This window comes from Chanos chanos, chromosome 5 (assembly GCF_902362185.1).
Source record: "Chanos chanos chromosome 5, fChaCha1.1, whole genome shotgun sequence".
In the NCBI taxonomy this organism is placed as follows: Eukaryota; Metazoa; Chordata; class Actinopteri; order Gonorynchiformes; family Chanidae; genus Chanos; species Chanos chanos.
In genome coordinates this window covers 16769199-16789997 of record NC_044499.1, presented here as the reverse complement: position 1 = coordinate 16789997, position 20799 = coordinate 16769199, and the positions used below count along the sequence as shown (strand labels likewise).

General features: G+C 40.9%; 6 protein-coding genes across 6 annotated transcripts; 3 read left to right on the top strand and 3 right to left on the bottom strand.

The window, feature by feature from the left end:
* Nucleotides 1-692: 692 nt before the first annotated feature.
* Nucleotides 693-5188, bottom strand: mrpl37 (mitochondrial ribosomal protein L37). Its single transcript, XM_030774355.1, has 7 exons — nucleotides 4723-5188; nucleotides 4341-4524; nucleotides 2642-2757; nucleotides 2156-2341; nucleotides 1791-1942; nucleotides 1382-1585; nucleotides 693-1219 (listed from the first exon to the last, which is right to left on the bottom strand). The coding sequence occupies exons 1-7, from the start codon at nucleotides 5102-5104 to the stop codon at nucleotides 1142-1144; spliced, it is 1302 nt and encodes a 433-aa protein (XP_030630215.1). The 5' UTR covers nucleotides 5105-5188; the 3' UTR covers nucleotides 693-1141.
* Nucleotides 5189-6320: 1132 nt separating this feature from the next.
* Nucleotides 6321-9035, top strand: cdcp2 (CUB domain containing protein 2). The gene is made up of 6 exons (XM_030776072.1): nucleotides 6321-6387; nucleotides 6725-7072; nucleotides 7343-7684; nucleotides 7776-8129; nucleotides 8434-8612; nucleotides 8727-9035. Exons 1-6 carry the CDS (start codon nucleotides 6321-6323, stop codon nucleotides 9033-9035), a joined length of 1599 nt encoding a protein of 532 aa, XP_030631932.1.
* A 798-nt stretch (nucleotides 9036-9833) lies between these two features.
* tceanc2 (transcription elongation factor A (SII) N-terminal and central domain containing 2) lies at nucleotides 9834-11513 on the bottom strand. The gene is made up of 4 exons (XM_030775925.1): nucleotides 11412-11513; nucleotides 11156-11297; nucleotides 10775-10968; nucleotides 9834-10028 (listed from the first exon to the last, which is right to left on the bottom strand). The coding sequence occupies exons 1-4, from the start codon at nucleotides 11511-11513 to the stop codon at nucleotides 9834-9836; spliced, it is 633 nt and encodes a 210-aa protein (XP_030631785.1).
* Nucleotides 11514-12008: 495 nt separating this feature from the next.
* On the top strand, nucleotides 12009-16193 carry tmem59 (transmembrane protein 59). The gene is made up of 8 exons (XM_030774518.1): nucleotides 12009-12180; nucleotides 12620-12725; nucleotides 12970-13064; nucleotides 13322-13474; nucleotides 14015-14090; nucleotides 14836-14962; nucleotides 15100-15217; nucleotides 15396-16193. Exons 1-8 carry the CDS (start codon nucleotides 12028-12030, stop codon nucleotides 15546-15548), a joined length of 981 nt encoding a protein of 326 aa, XP_030630378.1. The 5' UTR covers nucleotides 12009-12027; the 3' UTR covers nucleotides 15549-16193.
* A 369-nt stretch (nucleotides 16194-16562) lies between these two features.
* Nucleotides 16563-18039, top strand: LOC115812227 (low-density lipoprotein receptor class A domain-containing protein 1-like). Its single transcript, XM_030774712.1, has 4 exons — nucleotides 16563-16629; nucleotides 17318-17455; nucleotides 17561-17689; nucleotides 17897-18039. The coding sequence occupies exons 1-4, from the start codon at nucleotides 16563-16565 to the stop codon at nucleotides 18037-18039; spliced, it is 477 nt and encodes a 158-aa protein (XP_030630572.1).
* Nucleotides 18040-18226: 187 nt separating this feature from the next.
* Nucleotides 18227-20473, bottom strand: lrrc42 (leucine rich repeat containing 42). The gene is made up of 8 exons (XM_030774711.1): nucleotides 20013-20473; nucleotides 19707-19838; nucleotides 19328-19446; nucleotides 19111-19196; nucleotides 18916-19029; nucleotides 18659-18737; nucleotides 18361-18561; nucleotides 18227-18234 (listed from the first exon to the last, which is right to left on the bottom strand). The coding sequence occupies exons 1-8, from the start codon at nucleotides 20471-20473 to the stop codon at nucleotides 18227-18229; spliced, it is 1200 nt and encodes a 399-aa protein (XP_030630571.1).
* Nucleotides 20474-20799: the final 326 nt, after the last annotated feature.

Sequence of the window (20799 nt, the reverse complement as noted above, 5' to 3'; positions counted from 1 at the left end):
AGATGTTTTTTAACAGATGATGGATTTTAGAAGGGAATCTTCTGAGCAGTATTTCCTTTCGCTGTATATGACTGGCTTGGAATATTATCACATTAAAGCTGGTTCTAGGTTCTGTTCTTTGAGAGTCAGGAAAATTCCTGTTCCCCCATTGTTCCCTTGCTTAGTAAACATAAATTACAACCTGGAGAGACAGTCTGGAATGTTGCGTTTTCCAAAAACAACCTCTTGAACTCTCGGGGCCCACTTAATTGATCTTCTCTCACCAAGCTGCCTAAATGGAGAATCATTTGCAGCAACTTGAGATGTTCCCATAATAAACATTGGAAACACACAAGTTTCTTACTGTGATGCCTTGGTTGAGCAGAGGTAGTACAAAAGTTGCCCTGTGTGGATCTTTGCTTAATTCCATTGGGAAAAGTACATATATAAAGTATTAGTTGTTGGCGGCATTAATGTTTGCTGGCTCTTGGATGTAGTAGACCTGTTCTTCTTCTTCTAGTCTGGTTATAACTATCTCTCCAAGAGATAAGCTTTTCCTGCTATCCAAAGTACCTCCACAAACTTGTGTGTATGTTATTTGCTGCAGTTAAGAAATGTATCACACATTCAGAGGACTATGAATTATTTAATTTGATCTATTTTAATGCATCTGCTTAAAACCTTCAATTCTCTGATGTTCCTTTTAGTCATAGTGTGTCTTTGTACAAAATGTCACAGAAATAGACTCTGGACCTGTAATACATTACCATTTGCTATAATGTTCTTTAGCCATCAGAATGTAAACTGTTCACTTTGTTTGCTGAGAGCAAGGGTAAAATAATGACTAGTGAAATTTTTCTGATTAAATTATTTTTATTTGTCTCTGTGGGAATAGATGACACAAAGCATTTCTTATTTCTGCCTCTGTCCTCCATATAATAAACAAAAAAAATGAAGAAAGCAAGAGCCATATCAGTTATTGACATATTCAAGGTATTTCCATTGTGTCTTGTTGGGACTTTCTACCATAAGCACTGGAAAAAGTTCCAGTGATAATGGGTAAAAACAGACACAAAGTTACATCTGTGTTACAGGAAGGTGAATCATCCAGACAGGAGTGCCAATGTATTCCAGTAAAAGTCTTTTTTAGCCTATTGGCTGTTTACTCTGCTCCATGGAGATAGAGTGCCAGGAACCTCTTGAAGGTGTCTGGCTGATATCCTGACAGACCAGCAGGAACCTGAGGGAAAGGGGGAGGAGAGAGATATCCTCAGGCTACGCAGCAAACACTGACTGTCTTGAAATGTTCCAAAAGAAAAGGTCCATCTAAGCAGTGATTTTGAGAAGCAATGCTGTACCGTTCAACTACTTGGAGAGTCCACTGAATGGTTCAAGGGCTTACCTTCACAACCTTTTTCTTAATGAAAGGCCGGACTTTAGCGAAGTCGTAGAGCTGCTGGTCCTCATCTACCCACACCAGGTTCTTCACTCCACTATCGGATGCCAGGTCAGTGGTGTTGAGCTGGAACACCACAAACTGGAAAACCCGGCCATTAGTGGCAACGCTCTGCACAACAATGGGCTTTTCCAGGACCCTTGGTTCTCTCTGTAAGGTCAAAGGGGATTCAGAGGTCATAATTCATGGTATCTCTATAGTAACAGCAGTGTAGCTTCACGTGTTTCATGTGTAACAAATTGAATGCTACAGTGTACAAGACTGTTGGAAAGCATCTCTTTATTTTCACAAGGACACTGAAAAAAACACCCAGAGATCTATGGGTTAGTAAAAACCAAATACCACAATGTCTCACCCCGTAGTTGGCATGGGCACGAGCCAGCGCATTCCCAAAAGTGAACATGACCATCTTAGCACGGAGCTGCTCAGGCTTGAGCCTGGGAGTGCTATCGGCTTCCAATAGGAAGAGAGTGTGGGCGTGGGGGTAAGGGTTGTTCTCTCTGAAACCTTAAAAAGGTACGACAGAAGACACACACCGTGAATTCAAGTCAGATATGCTCGCCCGTTGCTTCTGGACTTTTTAGCCAGAAAATCTTATCAGGTTTAATCTTTTAGTTTAGAAAGATCTCACAAAGAATGTATCTTAATCTAAGGCGTTGAGCGTGTGTTTTACTCGGGCTAGAGTGATAATGTGAAGGCCAAGCTCACGGATGGTCTTACCCGTGTCTGTCTTCTCATCATAAACATGGGCACGCTGCAGGTCAATGGTCGGGGAGATGGGATAGAAGCTCTCCAGGACGTGATCTGCCGTGCTCTGGATCTCCTCCTGCCCGGCCACCGCTGGGAGAGGCCTCGCACTGTTCAACAGCAGCCCATTTTGGCCTCTCACCTGGAAGAGATCTTCCCCTGGAACAGAGCAGAAAAGTACATGTGGATCCATTAGCGTCCGGTCTCCGGCGTTAGATGCAGATGTCACATGGATTTTGGTGTGATTTACATCTGGGCTGCTACAAAAAGTCAATGTTAAGGACCCTCCTGTCAGAGAGCTCACATTCAGAACTTCCATTGAGTGTCCAGGATGGCAACCCATATTCTGAAAATATCGACTAATATCACAGACGGATGTCTAATAACTTTGCTCAAATGTGTTATGGCCACTTGTCTCTAATGGTGCTGTGATAGCTGAGTAAATTAGACTATGCCCACCTCTGTTCCATGTGGCTGCCAGGCTGTATTTCTCTGCCAAGATCCTTCTGCCAAGCTCAGGTTGTGTCACCTGGAGTCCACCACAGAGGTGTAGCAGGTTCTTCAGCAGAGTAGGACTACAGGAACAAAAAAAAAAGTACATATTCACATTCACTTTAGTGAAATAATAATCACATACAACTCCCCTTTTTTTTAATTTTTCATTCCATGTTAAGTGGATTAGAATATGGCCTTTGCTTGTGTAGAGAGTGACTGAAGTGTGGTGTGGAGGGAAAATGTTATGGGACAGTGGTGAGGGAAAGATGAAAAGGCCTCTCCAGTGGCTGGAAAGGGCAGTCTTTCGGTGGGGAGATGAGAGATATCAAAGTGATGGTGAAGCATTGCTCATGAATGGCAGGCCTCCCAGGGCCTGTATTAATTAATAAAGGCTTTACAGAGAAGGCCCCTGGCCGCGAGGCAGACTGCTCTGTGTTTAATGACCGTCATTAAATCCAACACCCCGTCAATACAACTTGGTCTGGGCCAAATGCCACCATCCATATTAAAGCAGCATTGCCAACGATGAAGGAAGACAGTGGCCGTAGTGAAAGCACGGTCAGGTTGCAGTTTCCTCATGAATGGGGGGGGAAGACAAACGAGGCACGTCTAGCATGTGATCTGATCTTAGGTCACTTTTTTTTTTAGCAAATTCTGACGGTTTACTTATGTGATTAAATCGCTTTGATGTGCTCATCACAGAGAGTGAAATCAAAAACACTTCTGCCCCATGGTGGTAGTAATCCCGCACTGCCCAATAACTGCTACATTTTTGATTATGAGAAAAAAATAAACAAGCTCATCCTGTGCAGGTGGACACTCTCATACCCCCTAATTAGACGTTACGGGGAACAGAAAGAAAATACAAGTGGAGGTTGATCTGAAAAGTAGTACAGTGCTGAAGGTAGAGACAACAACCAGGTGGATGTGGAGTGGTTATGGTAGAAACAACATGCAATACCACCGAGACTGTTCTGACCGGATACAGGCTACAATGTCTGATGTGAAGAACATGAAACCAGACTTGTGTGTAAACACTGTGTGTGAGATTAACTGCTCAATTGCACCTATGACACTGTATGTACCAAATATGATTTGGAACACAGATAAATTATGTAAAAAGCCATAGATATTATAATGTGAACATTTTACAATTAAACTGCAATCTATGTCACATAGTGTTTTTAATTCTAATTTCAACAGCCTTTTTTTTTTTATTTTGCATGTACTTTTCCCTATGAATCAGGCTTTACAACATTAAAGGTGTTACAGAGCAGTTCAAAGTTTGTTAGTCATCCAAGCTAACTTACAACATGCACTTTATAATAATAGCTTGATTTCTGTTGATTTTGCATCATTCCAATCTTGGAACATTCCAATCAAAGGCCACTGCCATCCCGGGCCGTTTCTCTCTTCTGTTCTCCAGCAGCATGAGTAGTTAGCTAAACTTACCATGCAATGCAAAAGATTAATCAGCCAAAGACAAACACTCTCCATGGTGTATTAGAAACCAACCCTTATGGATATCTGCCCTGTAGGATATTGATTCAACCTAATATAACACTCCTGATTGAGTTAATCAATGTCTTTAGGAACTCCTGTTGACTGGATTCAGTGTGTAAGGCAGATGTGCAGCTCTCTTCCACTGTCCTAAGGCACTCACCAAAATCTCTGCCTTGAAGGCCTGGGGTCGGTTGTGTCCCAAAGACGAGCATGTCTGATGGCATTCTGGACTCGCTCATCCTGATTCTCAATCTGATTGTTGGGATCTTCAGCAAGGGACAGGATCTGAGGAGGAAGCCCTTTGACAAGCTTGGACTTAGTAAGCCACAGTGCTTGGCGCACACCTACAAGAAGCAAGACAAAAAAAATAAGTTATGAATGTCATGTAAGGCAGTGTTTATCAGTCAAAACAATGAAACATCGGGTTAACAGATTACTGTTCTTGTCTTGTCACGTAAAAGCTGCATTACTGAAACTCGGAGGGAAATGCCGGAGTTAAACAAACGTCAGACCATGCAAACGACCGTTATTACTTCACTTACCTTCAAGTGCATTTGTCCTCTGATTAAAAATGTAACAATTTTTTTCTTTGTACAGGGGCATATCCTCCTGTTTGGGCGACCGATAGTGAGCGGGATCATGCCAACCACGTTCCCATGGGGAAAACTTGGGCTTCGCCAACCCAGGAACGTAGTGCATTCTATCCGCATAAGTAATAGGTTCAAGTCCGTTTATTTCAAAAACTTCTTTGGGCTTTTTCCTCGGAAGCACCTTCCCACATAAGCAAGAACATACCGAAAAGCAACGACGTCCGAAAAGATCTTCCCGTCGCAGATAGAGGCCAGTTCCAACTTGTTTGGAGCTGGAGTTCTGCGTGCACCTTGATGCCGATGCCTTTAAACTAAGCACTGTTACTTTGAGCATCTTTACAAAGACCGCGTAATATCAGCATAAAAAGAACAGCTCTTATGTACCCGGCCTCTTATGACATTACAGCGTTTTCCTTCTAGGACGCAGCCATTTTTACTACGCAAAGGAAGGTGGGTAGCTGTAACTTCCTCTACGGTGTGCATAGATTTTAACTGACATCGAATGTTACTGCCACCTGCTGGTTGATGTAAGGCGTATTAGACTTTTTACTTTCCCATTGGAGTATCTGGTATTGGCTTTAACATCGTCAAACACGAACAAGGTTAACCTGCTTTGCAAGTGGTTAGGTCGACTACACATATGAACACATATATTATGATTTGCACGTTCTTCTCTCTTGGCTGAAATGCAAGCTTTTCACTTACTCTCACACATCAAAGCTCTTCCCCCAAGCCTGGAGCTCAGGAGCCGGTATTCAGGCTTTTAGCAAACCCCCTTTTTAACCCTGTTCAGAGATGCCCCTCATGTGAAAGGAGTGAGAAATATGAGGTCTGTCTGTGGTGACTCAGGAGTAATGCGTTTTTTCGGCAGTAACACACACATATTTTGTTATTAAATTTGCAGATGGTTTTATTGATTATTTCACTGATCAGGGGACTTACGCAACTGTATTACCACGATTTATCATAAAATGTGTTGATTCTTTGCATGCATGCATTGTTCATGCCCTTATTCCGTGTTTGTGGAAAGCTGGATACATTTTCACAGTTTATACAATTAGAAGTAAGATTGATTCCTATGCGTGGCTTGGCCATTTAATGCTGTATTAATGAAGAGCTAGAACTTTGATACCTCTGTCTGTTTACAATCACGTCTCATGCCTCACTGGTGAACCATCAGCTGTGTAGTTCTTGTGATACATGTGGTCATTCGCGTGTTTCTGCACTTCTCTTTTATCAGCCCCATACGAGTTGATGCTCTGTGTGTGACATACACATTAACATTTTATAGCATCTCTCCAAACAGTGTCCTGACAAGCCGTCCGCGTGCATTCGATCGCGGTCATTAAAATTTAGTGAAAATGGGGCTGGAGCAGCCTATCAGATTGCTCATTCAAGATGGGAATGAATTTTTCAGTATTGTATTGCATCTACCGTTACCTTGGGCTCCATTTCAGTGCCTTGGGTTTTGACACTGCCGACGCTCTCTCTCTTTCGCACCATGCCTATTATATTTGAAGCGTGACAAAAACAGAAACTACATTGACAGCATGGTTTTAAGGATTTCTTTCTTGATTTATCTTCTACCCATGTTTGGAAAGGCTGTGTTCAAAAAAGGTAAGACTACCTGTTTGACAGGGGTAACAGTGGAATTCTCAGCGATGACATATATTTGTGTAGCATTTAGCTGAGCAGGCTTCCAAGAGTTTGTGTCGTGTATGGAGTATGAAAAATATATAAGTAATAACTATTATATTTCACAAGAAACACGATTCCACCAGAATACACCTTGGACTTTTAAGATCTAATTCTTTCTGCTGTGTAACGCATGTTACCTTTTGTTGTCAAAAAAAAAAGAAGTTGTTGAACTACAAATGCTACTGCTCCCTGATGTATACATTAAGGCCTGAGACAAATAATTCTGAATTTAACATCTTTAAGATTTCATCTTTAGGTGTCAAATGTGGAGGTATCCTTTCTGCGAACTCTGGCAATATATCCAGCCCAAATTTCCCAGGCCTGTATCCATACAACATTGAGTGTGCCTGGCTGATTGTGGTGGCTGAGGGGTCATCTGTTCTCCTCACCTTTCATCACTTTGAGTTGGAGTACCACGCTGACTGTGCCTACGACTACATTAAGATCTACAACGGCATCTCAGAGGATGAAGGTAACCTCCTGGGAAAGTTCTGCGGTGATGTGTCCCCTCCCCAGTTCAGCTCCTCCTGGAACGTCATGTCCGTTATCTTTCATTCTGACCGGCACGTGGCCAACAGAGGCTTCTCAGCTGGTTACAGGAAAGGTGAGCGCCGTCCCGGATCCGTTTACCGTCTTTCCTTCACGTAACCTTCACGCTCGAGCGCAGGACCCATTTGTTTTCCTTTACACCTCTGTGCTTACAAAGTATCTTTGACAGTGTCCGCTCCTGAGAGCCCCTATTTAAAAAGTGATCGGTCTTGGTGGTTGCGGAAATGCATGTAATTTGGAGGAATCTCTGTCTTTAAATCAGGCTCTTTTACAGCACGTTACTTTCTCCTTGTTTTCTCTCTTTGCAAATTTCATCTCTTGTTAGATATGTGTGGTGGAGTCTTGACTGGTCTCTCAGGCATCATCTCCAGTCCTGGTTACCCAGTGGAGTACAACAACAATGCTGACTGCTCATGGACCGTGCATGTGTCCAATTGTAGTGTGGTCAGCTTGGTTTTTTTGGACTTCCAGTTGGAAAACAATGAGGGGTGCAACTTTGACTATGTAGCCTTGTTTGATGGGCCCACCGTTCAACACGCTCACCTTGGGAACTACTGTGGCAGTGAACGGCCCCCAAACGTAATCACTACCTCAAACCAACTGCTGGTGGTTTTCAGGTCTGACTTCAACATTGGTGGAAGAGGTTTCAAAGCATATTATTACTCAGGTAAGAAAGAAAGATGCTTCTTAAAACATTATACATGATTAAGGTCTGTCACCTATTAAGAAACACTATTGTCTCTGTTTTGTGTTGGAAGGGGAATGTCAGCAGGTCTTCACAGCTGTCAGTGGGAACTTCACAAGTCCACACTATCCACATGTCTATCCCAACAACATCAACTGTCACTGGACTATCACTCTGGCTGCTGGATACAGAATCAAGCTCTTCTTTCCAGTCATGGAGCTGGAGGATCAGAACAGCCTGACGGACATGTGTGATTACGATTCCGTGGCAGTGTATGATGGAAGCAGTGAATCGGACCCCTTGCTGGGACGCTGGTGTGGTTCAGAACAGCCTCCTTCTTTGACATCCAAAGGAAACAAACTCTTGGTAGTCCTCAGCACAGATCGAAATTTTGCCTTCAAGGGCTTCTACGCCTCCTATATAGGAGGTGAGTGTCAACACAATGCCTGCATCTGCTGAAGGTAAGGTGGCCTAGAGGGAGTAGCAAACAGAATGTAACCTTTTAATTCCCATCTACATCCTCAAAGGAGAGCTCATTCACAAAGCTATGACCTGGTAGAGGCTTTCTTATAACTGTATCTAAGGTTTTTCTTATAACAGTTTCCATGATTAAACCATCATACACACAGTCAGCTAAGTGAGCCTTACTCTTTATGAAGCTGTAAAGATGGTAATGAAATTCTTGAAATACTAAAACAACATGCTGCTTTTTATTTCTTGTTTTGTCGAAGTGGTGCCAGTCAATGTAAGCTGTACCAGGACTGAGTTTCAGATTCAGATCTCCAAACACTCTTTGCCACAGCTGGAACGTGAAAGCGTTTACCTGGGGAACCCATCCTGCTCTGCCCAGCTGACAGCAACGGCGTATAAAATACTGGCGCGTTTTGTGAACTGTGGCACTGCTGGTCAGGTATGTTTGATTGCAAACTTCACAGAGTCGGTCATTAAACTTGTGGAACAACCCTTTATTTCACGTGACAAACGGAATGATCTAAGAGTGACGGTTACGTTTGACTCCCTGCAGAAGCGTCAGAATATCACAATGCTGGTAAACACTCTATACATCGACTTCTCCGACGGAAAGCAGCAGAACGTCCAGGAGTACGAGGTCCAGTGCGATGCTCAGAGGAAGGTTGCCACGGTTGACATCATCTCTGTGGAGGAGCGTCAGAGGCTTAACGAGCTGGCCAAACGAGCTGAGGAGTCCAGCCAATCAGAGAGCCAAGAAGAGGAAAGCGAGCCTCATGAGACTGCTGACATTGTCTTCATTAGCATCTGTGTTCTGGCCGTTATCCTAATGCTGATTGCCATTGTTTGGTTGGTGTTGCTGTAGACGCCTGACGTTTTCAACACCGTGTCCATAGACTCATCCATTTCATGTTTCATGAAAAAACATTTCATTTTCAGGGCAATAAACAGAAACAAAACTAAGGTTTGAGTGGTTGATGAAAGTTTCTTAGTTTATGATAACTGATGAAGTCAAGAGGTACTCTGTAGCAAGTCTTCCATGACCAGATGCTAAACTCCATTTATTTTCTAGCTGTCATCTTCTCAACACTTCGTAAACTTCATCCAACAAGTTGTAACTGGAAAGTTCACAACAGTGCCTCTAAAAAAATACAAGTTCTCTTGGTAACCCCATAGATCTTTTCAGTTTGTTTCTGTTTACTATCTCAAATATTTAAAAAAAAAAAAAAACATGTCAGCAAAATGTATTGTCCCAAGAGAGTATACAAGATTATTCTTTGAGTAGAATGTATTTGATCTGATGATGAGATGAAAAAATGTCTCAGTTTTTCTTTTTGGACGCTGACAATTCACCACGGGGACATATTAATGACCGTACCAGCTGGCAGTGGCTACCAGTGTCTTACTCCATCACTGTCAATCTATTCTACCAGAAAAAAACAGCAATTGGCTTAACTGTGTGACAAATATGAAGGACAAAAAAACAATAATTTACCATAAAACCCGTAAAAGACAAGGTGATGGAATTAATTCATTGATCAACAAGAAAAAACCCTACAAACACACACCATGATTCCATTACAACTTTAAAAAACAAAAAAACGAAAAACAATTCACGAGGTTCCCTGAGTAAAATCATCTCTGTACCATCCACTCTATGACTCTATGTTTTCTTTTTGTGTTCACTGACAAACTGATTCACAGAGATTTTGCTGTCCTTTACTTGGGCTCTCAGCTCGGGCTTGTGTTTGAGAGCAAAGACTAGTGCTCTTACAGTCCGTCTGTATGCAGAACTGATAAGCCTTGAGCTCTGGTGAAAGACTTCCCTTTCAATGTTTTCCACCAGTCCATGGCCTACCTGAAAAAAAAACAATTAGAGTAAATAAATAGTATATGGAATTAATGCTTTTCACATTCACTGAGTAAGAGAGCTTGAAAAGAATATAGTATACTGTGACATGATGCCTGCCAGGATGCCATTACTGCAATTTACTAAGATTTACCTCTAAAAAATACCTTCTGACAAAGGGATTTCAAAAATTTGACTATAGTAACCATATGTTTATAAATATGTTGAAAATATCATGAACAAACTGAGCGCAACTGCTAGGAATTCTGTTTACTTTTCGTCAGGTATCTTAACCTGAGTTTAAAATGGACACTGCATGCGTGTCTAAGTTCTTGTATGAGAAACAAATTGGAATGTTTTTTGCCTGACAGAGTGTGCATTTGCCTGACAGAGTGTTACATTCTGGGCTACAGAGATTATATGTCTATAACGCCAAAATAGAATAATAACCCATCTAGACAGAACGTTAGACCACAGAGAACTTGAAATTCAGACTAGATTGTGTCATAAATCCAGACAGAATTCTTTGGAGGTTGAATGAGAATCATAGTATAGCACTGATCTGGCTAGAGGAAGTGCTTTCTTATTACCCAAAACATGAGAGAAAAACACCCTTTTATTGTATGGTGTATATTTAGATACCACTTCATATTCTGACACACTGAATACCCTCTGTATGTGTCAAATTTACAGCAAGAAATCAGCAGAGAGCTTAGAAGGTCTACTAAAAAAAACATTAAGAACCATGTTAGTACCTCCAACCCAATGGCTTCAGCCAGCAGCTTCACTGCATTGCTCCGCAGACCCTCTGTCTGCTTGTCACAGCGCACCTCTATGGAGGGTTTATTGGCATGCTCCTCGATAAAGGTCCTCCAATGGGTGTAGACGTCTCGTGCCAGGGAAGACACCTCAGGGTCCGAATGTTTGCGCATTTTGTTAACTGTGTGTCCTAGATGTAAACCAATGAACATTAAGTTTGTGGGTTTAAACTCTGTGCAACTGCGCTCCCAGTGAGTATGGGTGTCTGTGCGTTGATTTAACCTATCTTTATATGAGCACTGCTAAGGGGTGAGAATTTTAAAGTTCATCATGATATAGCAGTGAATGTGTAAACCAGCATGCAATTTCGGCATTACCTATTTTAGTTGATCTCAGAACTTCTTTGGAGGGCATCTTCTTGTTTAGTTCTTTCAAGGCCACTACCATGTTCTCTTTAGTCTGTCCAGGCAATTCAAGAATACACTTAAAGCGCTCAATGTCTTCAATCACAACCACTCTCTGTTGAAAACAAGAACAAAATGTATTAATTCACTAATATTTTCCCATACATTGTACATTGCATGCACCAAATGAGCAATTCATAAAAAGGTAAATAGACATTGGGATACTCACCTTCAGAGACTCTATTGTTGCTTGTCGGTAAACTTTATCGTTTGGTCTAGGTTCCACCTTGGCAGGCTCCCCTCTTGGTCCCCGAACAACAAATTTATCCATTGTGTTCAGCTAAGCAACGCCTAACTACAAGGCTTTTTGTCAAGTGTATATTCCAAATGGCTCCATTAAAAGTAAAAATGTTATGTCAGATTGGCTTCACAAACTATCGAATTCATCATGAGACATTTCGAACCAACAGAGACTCGGTAAATGTCTATACTGAAAAAAACAAGCTAACATTTCCTCCAAAATCCCATTGTTCCAAATAATCTACATACAGTTTGTGCGGAAGTTGACACAAACATTGCAAATCATCGTTCTGTTTTTTGTGACAAAATAAATCAAACACTAGTAGAATAGATACTCAGTTTGTTTCAAACCTGCTTATATTTACTCATTTTTTCAAAAGCCGACAACATTTCGATTACATTTACTGTGGTCTCTACTGTTCCCGTCTCTAAAGCAAGCGCACGCTTGACGAGAGTTACTCTCGCGATATGATATTTGAAACGTGACCTTAACACGGAAGAAGGAGTTTCTCCTGGTCGCTTGTTTGTTTGGCTAGACGGCAAAAATGGGGGTGAAAAAATCTTGCGTGGTGTTCAGCCTTTGTTTGATATTTTTGTGTTGCTCAGCATCATCCGATGTGTTTGATGGCGTTCTGGGCAATACAGCGTCTTGCCATAAAACTTGTCAAATGACCTATAGTTTGCACACGTATCCACGGGTGAGTATAAGCTGGTTTTACTACACGACAACTAAACAAACTCAGCTCACACTCCCTTAGGCAGGCAAGTCTGCATTACATCAGAAGCTAGTGCGAAAACAAACAGATCAACGGCTGTTATGTGTTATAGGAACAGTCCATGCTACGAATATACTTCTATGTTAAGTTCAAACTTATTATATTCACGTATTTAAGTAATGCTATTTGCGTCAAAATACATATAATTGATCTTGGTTAGTTGCTGACTGGTCGACATTAGCGAGCTGCTTAACTAAACGATGCCAGTAACCTGCATCTGCATAAATGGAAGCAATTTTTCAAGATGTTAATTATGACTCATATGTCATAAGAGACTGACGCTGCTGATTTCTACGCATTTTCTGATTATTACCTCTGTCATATTTACTGCCCTGCTAAACGGCCTTGTCTGCTCTCGAAGGAGGAAGAACTATACGCTTGTCAGAGGGGTTGCCGTCTGTTCTCCATTTGCCAGTTCGTTGGCGATAGCGACGATCTCAATCAAACCAAATCAGAATGCGATTCTGGTAGGACTTAAACATAGTTTGTATTAAAGAACCCATCAAAACCAAACGGAATTCGACAAACTGTAAACTGTCACTTTGTTTCCCTTTGGTGTTGCATGTTATGTAAGCTGCCAGGTGCCGAAGTAGTTTCTTTAACGTTAAGTTGTAGTATTAACTCGTCTGATCCTGACTAAATGCATCATGTTTGCTTTTAACTGTTGGGATATTTGTGGGGGTTTTTTTTGTTTTTTTTTTGTTTGTATAGCATGTCACGAGGCCTACACCCAGTCAGATGAGCAGTATGCATGCAATCTGGGATGTCAGAGCCAGCTTCCATTTGCAGAGCAAAGGCAAGAGCAGGTAATGCCACACCCCATCCTCCTGCAGAGTTAATCATTTTCTGACTACAAATTTATTGTAAAAATTCACCCTCTGATGTTTTTTTTTTTTCAAACACAATAGTTGATATATATGATCTTCCAGGTTTATGGTCTTGAACGAATATAACATATTTTAACTTTTTACAACTAATTGGGCGGCAGTGATTGAATTGCTGCCTCTTATAGTCCAAAACAATATCTTGACCATTTTTTACATTTATTTTCTATATCTTGCAGTTGATGACAATGATGCCCAGGATTCATCTGCTATACCCCCTGACTTTGGTGAAGGGCTTCTGGGATGATGTCATGAGCCAAGCCCACAGCTTCATCACTTCCTCCTGGACATTCTATCTCCAGGCAGATGACGGAAAAGTTGTCATTTTCCAGGTATTTTAGATTTTTTATTAAACTCTTTTTAAATTAATTAAACGTATGATAAGTACACAAAGGGTTGAGGGACTCTTCTCCCAAGGAGCTACAGGGTACGCAAATTACAGTGTTGCCCTAATCCTGGATTAACCAAATTCTGATTCTAATTCTGATTATGTAATCATAGTCCTAATGAACATCTGAACATCTCAGTAGTGAAGAACTGGATCAAAGTCATGCAGTGGCACAGCTCTGCAAGCAGATCCTCATACTTGAAACAATGGATTACAACCTAAACAGAGCAAATCTAAGCCATGTGTCATCTGTGTATCACTGCTCTCTGTTTTATTAAAGGAAGAAAGTATTTCGTTGCATCAGTCTAAGGTGAAAGAGGTGAGAAAAGAGTCAGTAAAGCAATGCAGAATATAAATGAGAGGGTATTGAAAAAAACAAGGACCGTTCCAAGTTATCTTAACCGTGCAGTTTAAAAAGTTCTTGGAGGTAGTTGAAATGAAAAATCTGACTCATTTGGGGTTTTTTTTTTCCCCTACCCAACAGACGGAGCCACAGGTTCAGTTCATTCCTCAATTTGAACTTCAGAAAGAAGAGATCAATGAGGAGCCACAGAGCTCATGTAAGTGCTTACAGCAACTTATCAGTCCTAGTTAGTTCTCTTCAGACCACAAATGTACAGCGTTTTTAGTTCTTATTATCAATGTAACACAAGCATTTGCTCAGGGCATTTTTTCAGATTGTTCAGGTTTTAAAAATCGTGAAATGTTCTTTCGTTCTTGCACCTCTACTCAGTCTCTCACAGGGTGCACATGAAGAGTCTCATCAATGTGCATGACTCTTTAGCTCTGTTCTTTAGAGTTTTTGTTGTTCACTTGCTTTGAATAAATGCTATATGGTGACCTACTTCACACTGTTAGTCTGGACAAAATAAAGATGAAGAAAAGCTTGGCGCTTGCCTCTGTACGAAAGGAAAGTAGAATATTTAGACAAATCAAACACAAATTAACAGGAACAAAGAAGTTTAGTGCCAGCAAGCAAACTTTGCCAGCTAGGGCATTTCGATTTTCACGCTTCAGCCACCTCCTTACACGATGCAGTGATGCGTGACAGATAAAGGTAGATATCATCAGCATCGTGAGTCAAACATCACTCAACACACACGATGAAAGCTTGTCAAAAGCCAAAATTCTTCTCGTTCGGTGAGACCTGATTTTCTACCTCAGCAAAGTGACAGTCATATTATTATTGCTATGTCAGTAACAATGCCATTGCTTTCAGCGTCACTTAATCGGGGGGGTTAAAAAAAAAAAAAAAAGTCAATCAGGTGATGGCACTGTGACAGCTCATACACTTTGTTCCTGCAGTTGATGGACTGAGCAGCCCTGTTTACAAAGACTACCAGAGAAGCTTCATCCAGGAGAGAGACAGGGACATGTACATAGACCGAGGCAACTCGGATGAAGACTACAACCTTTTCAGCTGCCTCTCAAGGTTAGAAACTAGACTGTCATGCAGAAGTCGGCTTTCTTTTACTTGCTCAAATTCCTTGCCTATACCAGTGTTTACACGGTTTCTCTCTGGGATGCAATACGTTTTGAATTCTAATCACTCACCTGTTCACTCGTCAGAAACCCATGGCTGCCAGGCTGGATCTTGACCACCACTCTGGTTCTCTCAGTCTTGGTTCTGATCTGGATCTGCTGTGCTACTGTGGCCACTGCAGTAGATCAGTATGTCCCTGCTGAGGTAAACCAGTCCCCTTACACAACCACACCTAAACAAGACGCAGACACACAGTTAATCTGTATGACTATTGATGTGGGTCCTTTTCCTTTCCTTGCTGATTTTCTATACAGGGTCAGTCAAAGAGTCTAATTTGTCCTGTTTAATGGAAAGCAGAAAAATCTTTCTTTTTCCCTTCCAGAAACTGAGCATATACGGAGACATGGAGTACATGAAGGAAAAGAAACTGATTCCCTACCCACAATCCTCTCTAGTGATCATCAGCTCTTCAGGAGGAGACGAGGAGGCAGGACCCCTACCATCGAAAGTCAATCTCGATCAGTCTAATATTTAAAATGCACCTGTCACAAAGCAAAAAAGCAGAGACATCCAAAGTAATGAGGCTTTCCCTGGTGATAAAGTCTTAGGCATTTAACTTTTCAATCAAAATTGTAATTACTGCTTCTAGCACCTTTTCTATAGCTTTTTCCCTTTTTAATTTTTATGGCGGTCTTTTAAAATTTGGACTTTGGGGGGGGGGGGGGGGGGTTATGTGTATATTGGCACTTTGAGGGTTTAATACTACCACAATGACAGCAATGTATTATTAGCTGTTCAGGATTGGGGTTTTTTTTTTTCCTGGTGTGTTTTTTTTTTGTTGTTTTTTTTGGGGTTGTTTTTTTTTGGTGTAGTAATGAAGTGATTTATTAAATAATTACACTGTTTATTAACAGCTTGTGGATTTAGGTACAGTAGTGTACGTAGCAATGTGAAATTCTGAGTATTGTAATAATTTATGCTATGGTTATCCTTTAGCTGGAATTAGTGTTTTAAATCCCATGGCTTAAGAGGCTATCCAGAATATCATGACCTGTACCGACGATGCATAAATATGTGATGATCAGCCCGAAAAGCGACAGTTTTACTTACAGTGGGCTGAAGTATGTGTAATTTCATTTCTGTCTTTCTCTGAAATAAAGTGGTTGGAAAATAAACCTCAGTACCGTGTTGTTGGTGTTTTGTTGGGGGGGAGTTGGGGGGGTTGCCTAATTATGCCCTGATATGCTGTCACAATCAAAAGTTGTTTTATTTGCCTGAAAGGGCATGTCTGAGCTTGTGTTGTAAAGTACTGTTTCCCCGAAATGAGTTGGTCACTTAGTGACTATCTTACTCTAACTCTAACCAGCTGTGTTTGCCACCTGTAAAGTAAGAAGTCAGTATAAAACCTGAAGACTTTAACTCCTATCAAACCACAAGAAATGAAGTCAAATAGGACATTCCCTCAGGTAAGGAATATGAACTGAACTCTAATTGTCTATACTCTATATCTTGACAAGAAAGACAGTTTTGTTTTAAGTACCTGCTCATTATGGCTTTCATGCTTCAGGGACATTTTGATGCACATTCATTTAAGTCAACTGCAACACTAGAGGAAGGTATGATTTCTCTGTAAAAGTCACCAGAGCATGATTAATCAGAAAATGAAGGCTTTGCCGTCCTTAAACAAACCTATGTGACGTTGGTTAAATGTGTAGCTTAAGTGCAGAAAAAGGCCTATTGTTATGGCTTGAGAGAATATTTCACACCTGTTAGTGACTAAAGGTAAAAGATAGGCAACACTTCCATAATTGTAGCTTTTCTACGTGAATACATTTTAAATGCACTATAAATGTACTATACATTTTCCAAATATATCAACAACCAACATGTTATACTTTAACATTGTTAACATTGTTGAAAGCAATTAAACATTTTTTTTCCCCAGCTGATATTGGTGAATAAGTAGGATAGTGTTTGTTTGTTCTCAGGTTGCTGTGGGGAAAGCTGTGATTGTAAGTGTTGCAGTAGAAGAGCTCTCTGCATATCTGGGACAGTGCTATTCTGTCTAACCCTGGCTGCAATAGGAGTAGGGCTTGCTACAAGGTTTGGTATCCCAGTGCCGCCTCCAAGTAAGATTTTTCTCAGATTAAATTTTTTCATGCCATATTTCAGATGGTTGCCAATGAGAACAAACCCAGGTTTCTCGTTATATCCCGTTCAAACAAAACCGCTGAGGATAAAACATGAAATGAAGGATATGGAAATGAATTCTGTTGTAGCTTAAACTGACTATCTGGATTGCAGTTAATCGTGATTGTAGGACACCCCAGAACGGGACAGGCTTCCTGTGTGATGATCGAATAACCTGCATCCAACCCTCCGACCTCTGTAACGGGGCATACAACTGTCCAAGTGGGGCCGACGAGAGCAAACAGTTGTGCAGTTATGTTCTCTCCATTTTCACATGCCAAACTGTTATTTTACCAAATCAATACATGCCAAACTGTTATTTTACCAAATCAATATAGATCATCACATCTGTTCCAGGTGACCTACCACACAACCTTCCAAGCAGCCTGATCTTCCGCTGTGGAAACCCAAAATTCTGGATCTTCATAGACCAAAAATGTAACTACTTAAATGATTGTGGAGACTGCTCAGATGAAATTGGAATTTGTAAGTGGAGTTTTCGTCCAAGAGAAATGAGAGTTGACACTGCCCTCTCGACTCAACTGGGTGTTAATGACAAAAATTTGGTTTTGTTGCAGGCTGATGAATCATATAATATATTCTGTGATTCTAACTGAGAGATGCTTTGGTTTGTACTTTAATGAAACAATAAACACATAGTGAGTTATAAAAACCCACATCTTCTCTGCACAGCTGCCAGCTGTCCACCCTGTGGACCTGAGTGGTGGACATGCACACCAGTGGAGTTTATGTACTGTAACTGTGTGCCACGACAGTTATGCAGAGACGGCAGACAGCAGTGCTACGACTGGTCTGATGAGTACATCTGTGTTTAAAATGCGCCGAATCCCCAAAAGGACAGATCAGGACAATGATGAAATGATATCACGTATGTCTTGTTGTTCAAATGTAAAATACATATGTACATTTCTGTGTTTCACTTTTGTTTTAGAAAGCATTTTTATTATTTATACAACCCATCATTATACATATCATACATCAGAAATAATGGCAAGAGCAGCCTTATTGAACTGTGTAAGACCACAAAAAAATAATAAAGTCTGTTCCTGTAGACAACCTATGGCATTAATAACTATTAAGTAGATCCAAGTCTTCAGGTGAGAGAGTATATTTTACGAGCGGAAAAATCTCCTCACTTTGTTCTTGATTCGTGGAAAACCTTTTCCTTTTCTTCTGTGTTGCGAGCGTTCCTTCGATGCCTGAGCTGTGTTCTGACGGCTTTCTTTTGAGGCTTGGTTCTGGTTTAAGAAACTGTATCCAGAGCGTTTTGCCCACGCGCTGGCCACATTTCGTAGGCGTGGAGTTTAATGCCTCACGAACAAACTTTGTCCTCCCATCTGCAGAGCAAACACAGATACGGCTGCTGATCTAACAGTACATAAAGGATGTTAGCAATACCAGTACAATTCAACAATCAAACACATGTCGACTCACAAAAATGAAGCGCGTTTGTTCTTGGCTTTGGCTCCTTCTTCGGCAGTTCCGCAGCTTTCATCTCCCATTGGTTTATAACCTGAACAAAATGAGTGTCGGAAGAAACTCAAACGTCCAAAATTCTAGACTTGTTAATTCTGCTGGTTTGAAAGAAAATTACTGCTTTTAAATTAAATTTCTACTTGCATGGCTATAAGAGTGTATCATGGTGAATGAAGTAAAACAAAATGGATTCAGTTGAACTGATGGACGCTTACTTGCTCAGCCCAGCCCTCTGTTTTACAGGAAGAATGACTAAAGGTCTCAACTGGTGGTTCTGACAGGATCATACCCATCTTATTCCACAGAAGTTCTTTCAATCCTGCATCCAACTGAGATTTAAGTCAAAGTATATCATTCAAATCACAATCCCAGAGATTACAAATGGTTCAATCACTTGTATGCGATCCTACCTTCACATTTGTCTCTGAGATATCGAGTCCTTTTAATTTTGGAAGGCATGTCAGATATCCAATTCCTTTTTCAGTGATTTGGTTGTCTGTCAGAGAGAGAAATAAAAGTTTCTGTGTACATAAAAAGGTCACTACAGTCACTGAGTTAAAACAGAAGCTATAATGTTGGCTGCAGACACTTTTTGTTACATCTCAGAATGATTCTGCAGTTACTTACAAGACAAATCCAGTAACTGCAGATTCTCAAGGCCTCTCTTCATCACTCTAACTGGAGCCGTCAGTGTCTGAAGGCCTCTATCTGAGAGGCAGTTACCCCCCAAGGAGAGCTGAACAAGGCTTTTATTTTAGGAGAGGAATAAGAATAATGTTATCATTAAAAAAAACAAACAAACAAAGAATTCTTTGTGAGGTTGTTTTTTTCTTTGCTAGGCATGCCACTTTCTGGAGTGAACATTCTTATAAGGATCACAATGAGATGAGTAAACAAACATATTCACATGACATAGACAACACATGACATCACAAACTCACAATGTATAACACTGCAGCTTTTGGCGAGTGTGTTTAAACATTGTAAATGTGACATATTTACATACCTGTTCAATGCTTCTGAGGTGATGTGTTTGAAAATATCATGCTGATCACCCAGTCTGCAGCCAAAAAGGTCCAGGCACCTCAGACCTCGAAACGTTTTAATTTCGTCTAGTCTTTCACAGACCAAGGGACCCCTAATAATAATAACAATAACAACAACAACAACAACAACAATAACAGGAAGAAGAAGAAGGTTCAAGAGGCCTGCTCGTAACATATTTTTTACAGAACAGAATTTACAGATTTTTTTTTTTTTTATCACAAAAGATTATACAGTATAGAGTCCAGGGTTTGTCTGTATCCCTCACCTGTCCCTCAAACACAGTGACTTCAAAACAAGCTCCCCGTACGCCTCACTAAAGACTTGTAAGGCCTTCGGTGCAATCAAAGGATCTGAAAATTTTTGTTTTTCTTCGGCCGTTGCAAACAGTCTGTCTGCCATTTGTTCAGGGAAGCCAACAAGGGAATCAACATGTTGGACATTTTCGGCGATAAACAACAAGCAGATGTCAAACAAAGATTTCGCGGTATAGCGCAAACTTCCCTCTTTATTGTAAGTGAAAACAATGTGGTCATCATTCTTGGCTGAGGTGGCCTGAGATGTACTGTCAATGCATAGCCGCACGGAGAAGTCCCTCTCAAAAAGTCGGTGAGGTTTACATCCCGCATACTGCCGTGCTCCATCGCAGTTTACAGTCTTTACACAACGAAGCTCACCCTTTTCGCGGACATACACAGGACCGCATTCGTATACCTCGCTAGAATACATGTCCTTTTTAATCGAACAATGGTCAGAAAAATGAGAAATTAGCTGCTAACGTCAATCATTGATCGTATACGTTAATCGCTTCCTACTGAGCAATATTTGTGAGGTTGAAATTCCCGCCAACTGAATGAACTTACTCCAAAGGTTTTTAAAGATGCCAGACAGCTCGTGATGTCTACTTGATTATTGCATGGCATCTAGCTGAAATATGAGTTTAACTTAATTATACAACAACCTAAACGACATGTTGACGATTAAGTTGTCCTCAAACTGTACTTCCCTTGTTCACTGTCTGACAAAATTAAGGACTCTTATGTTGTGATTCCATC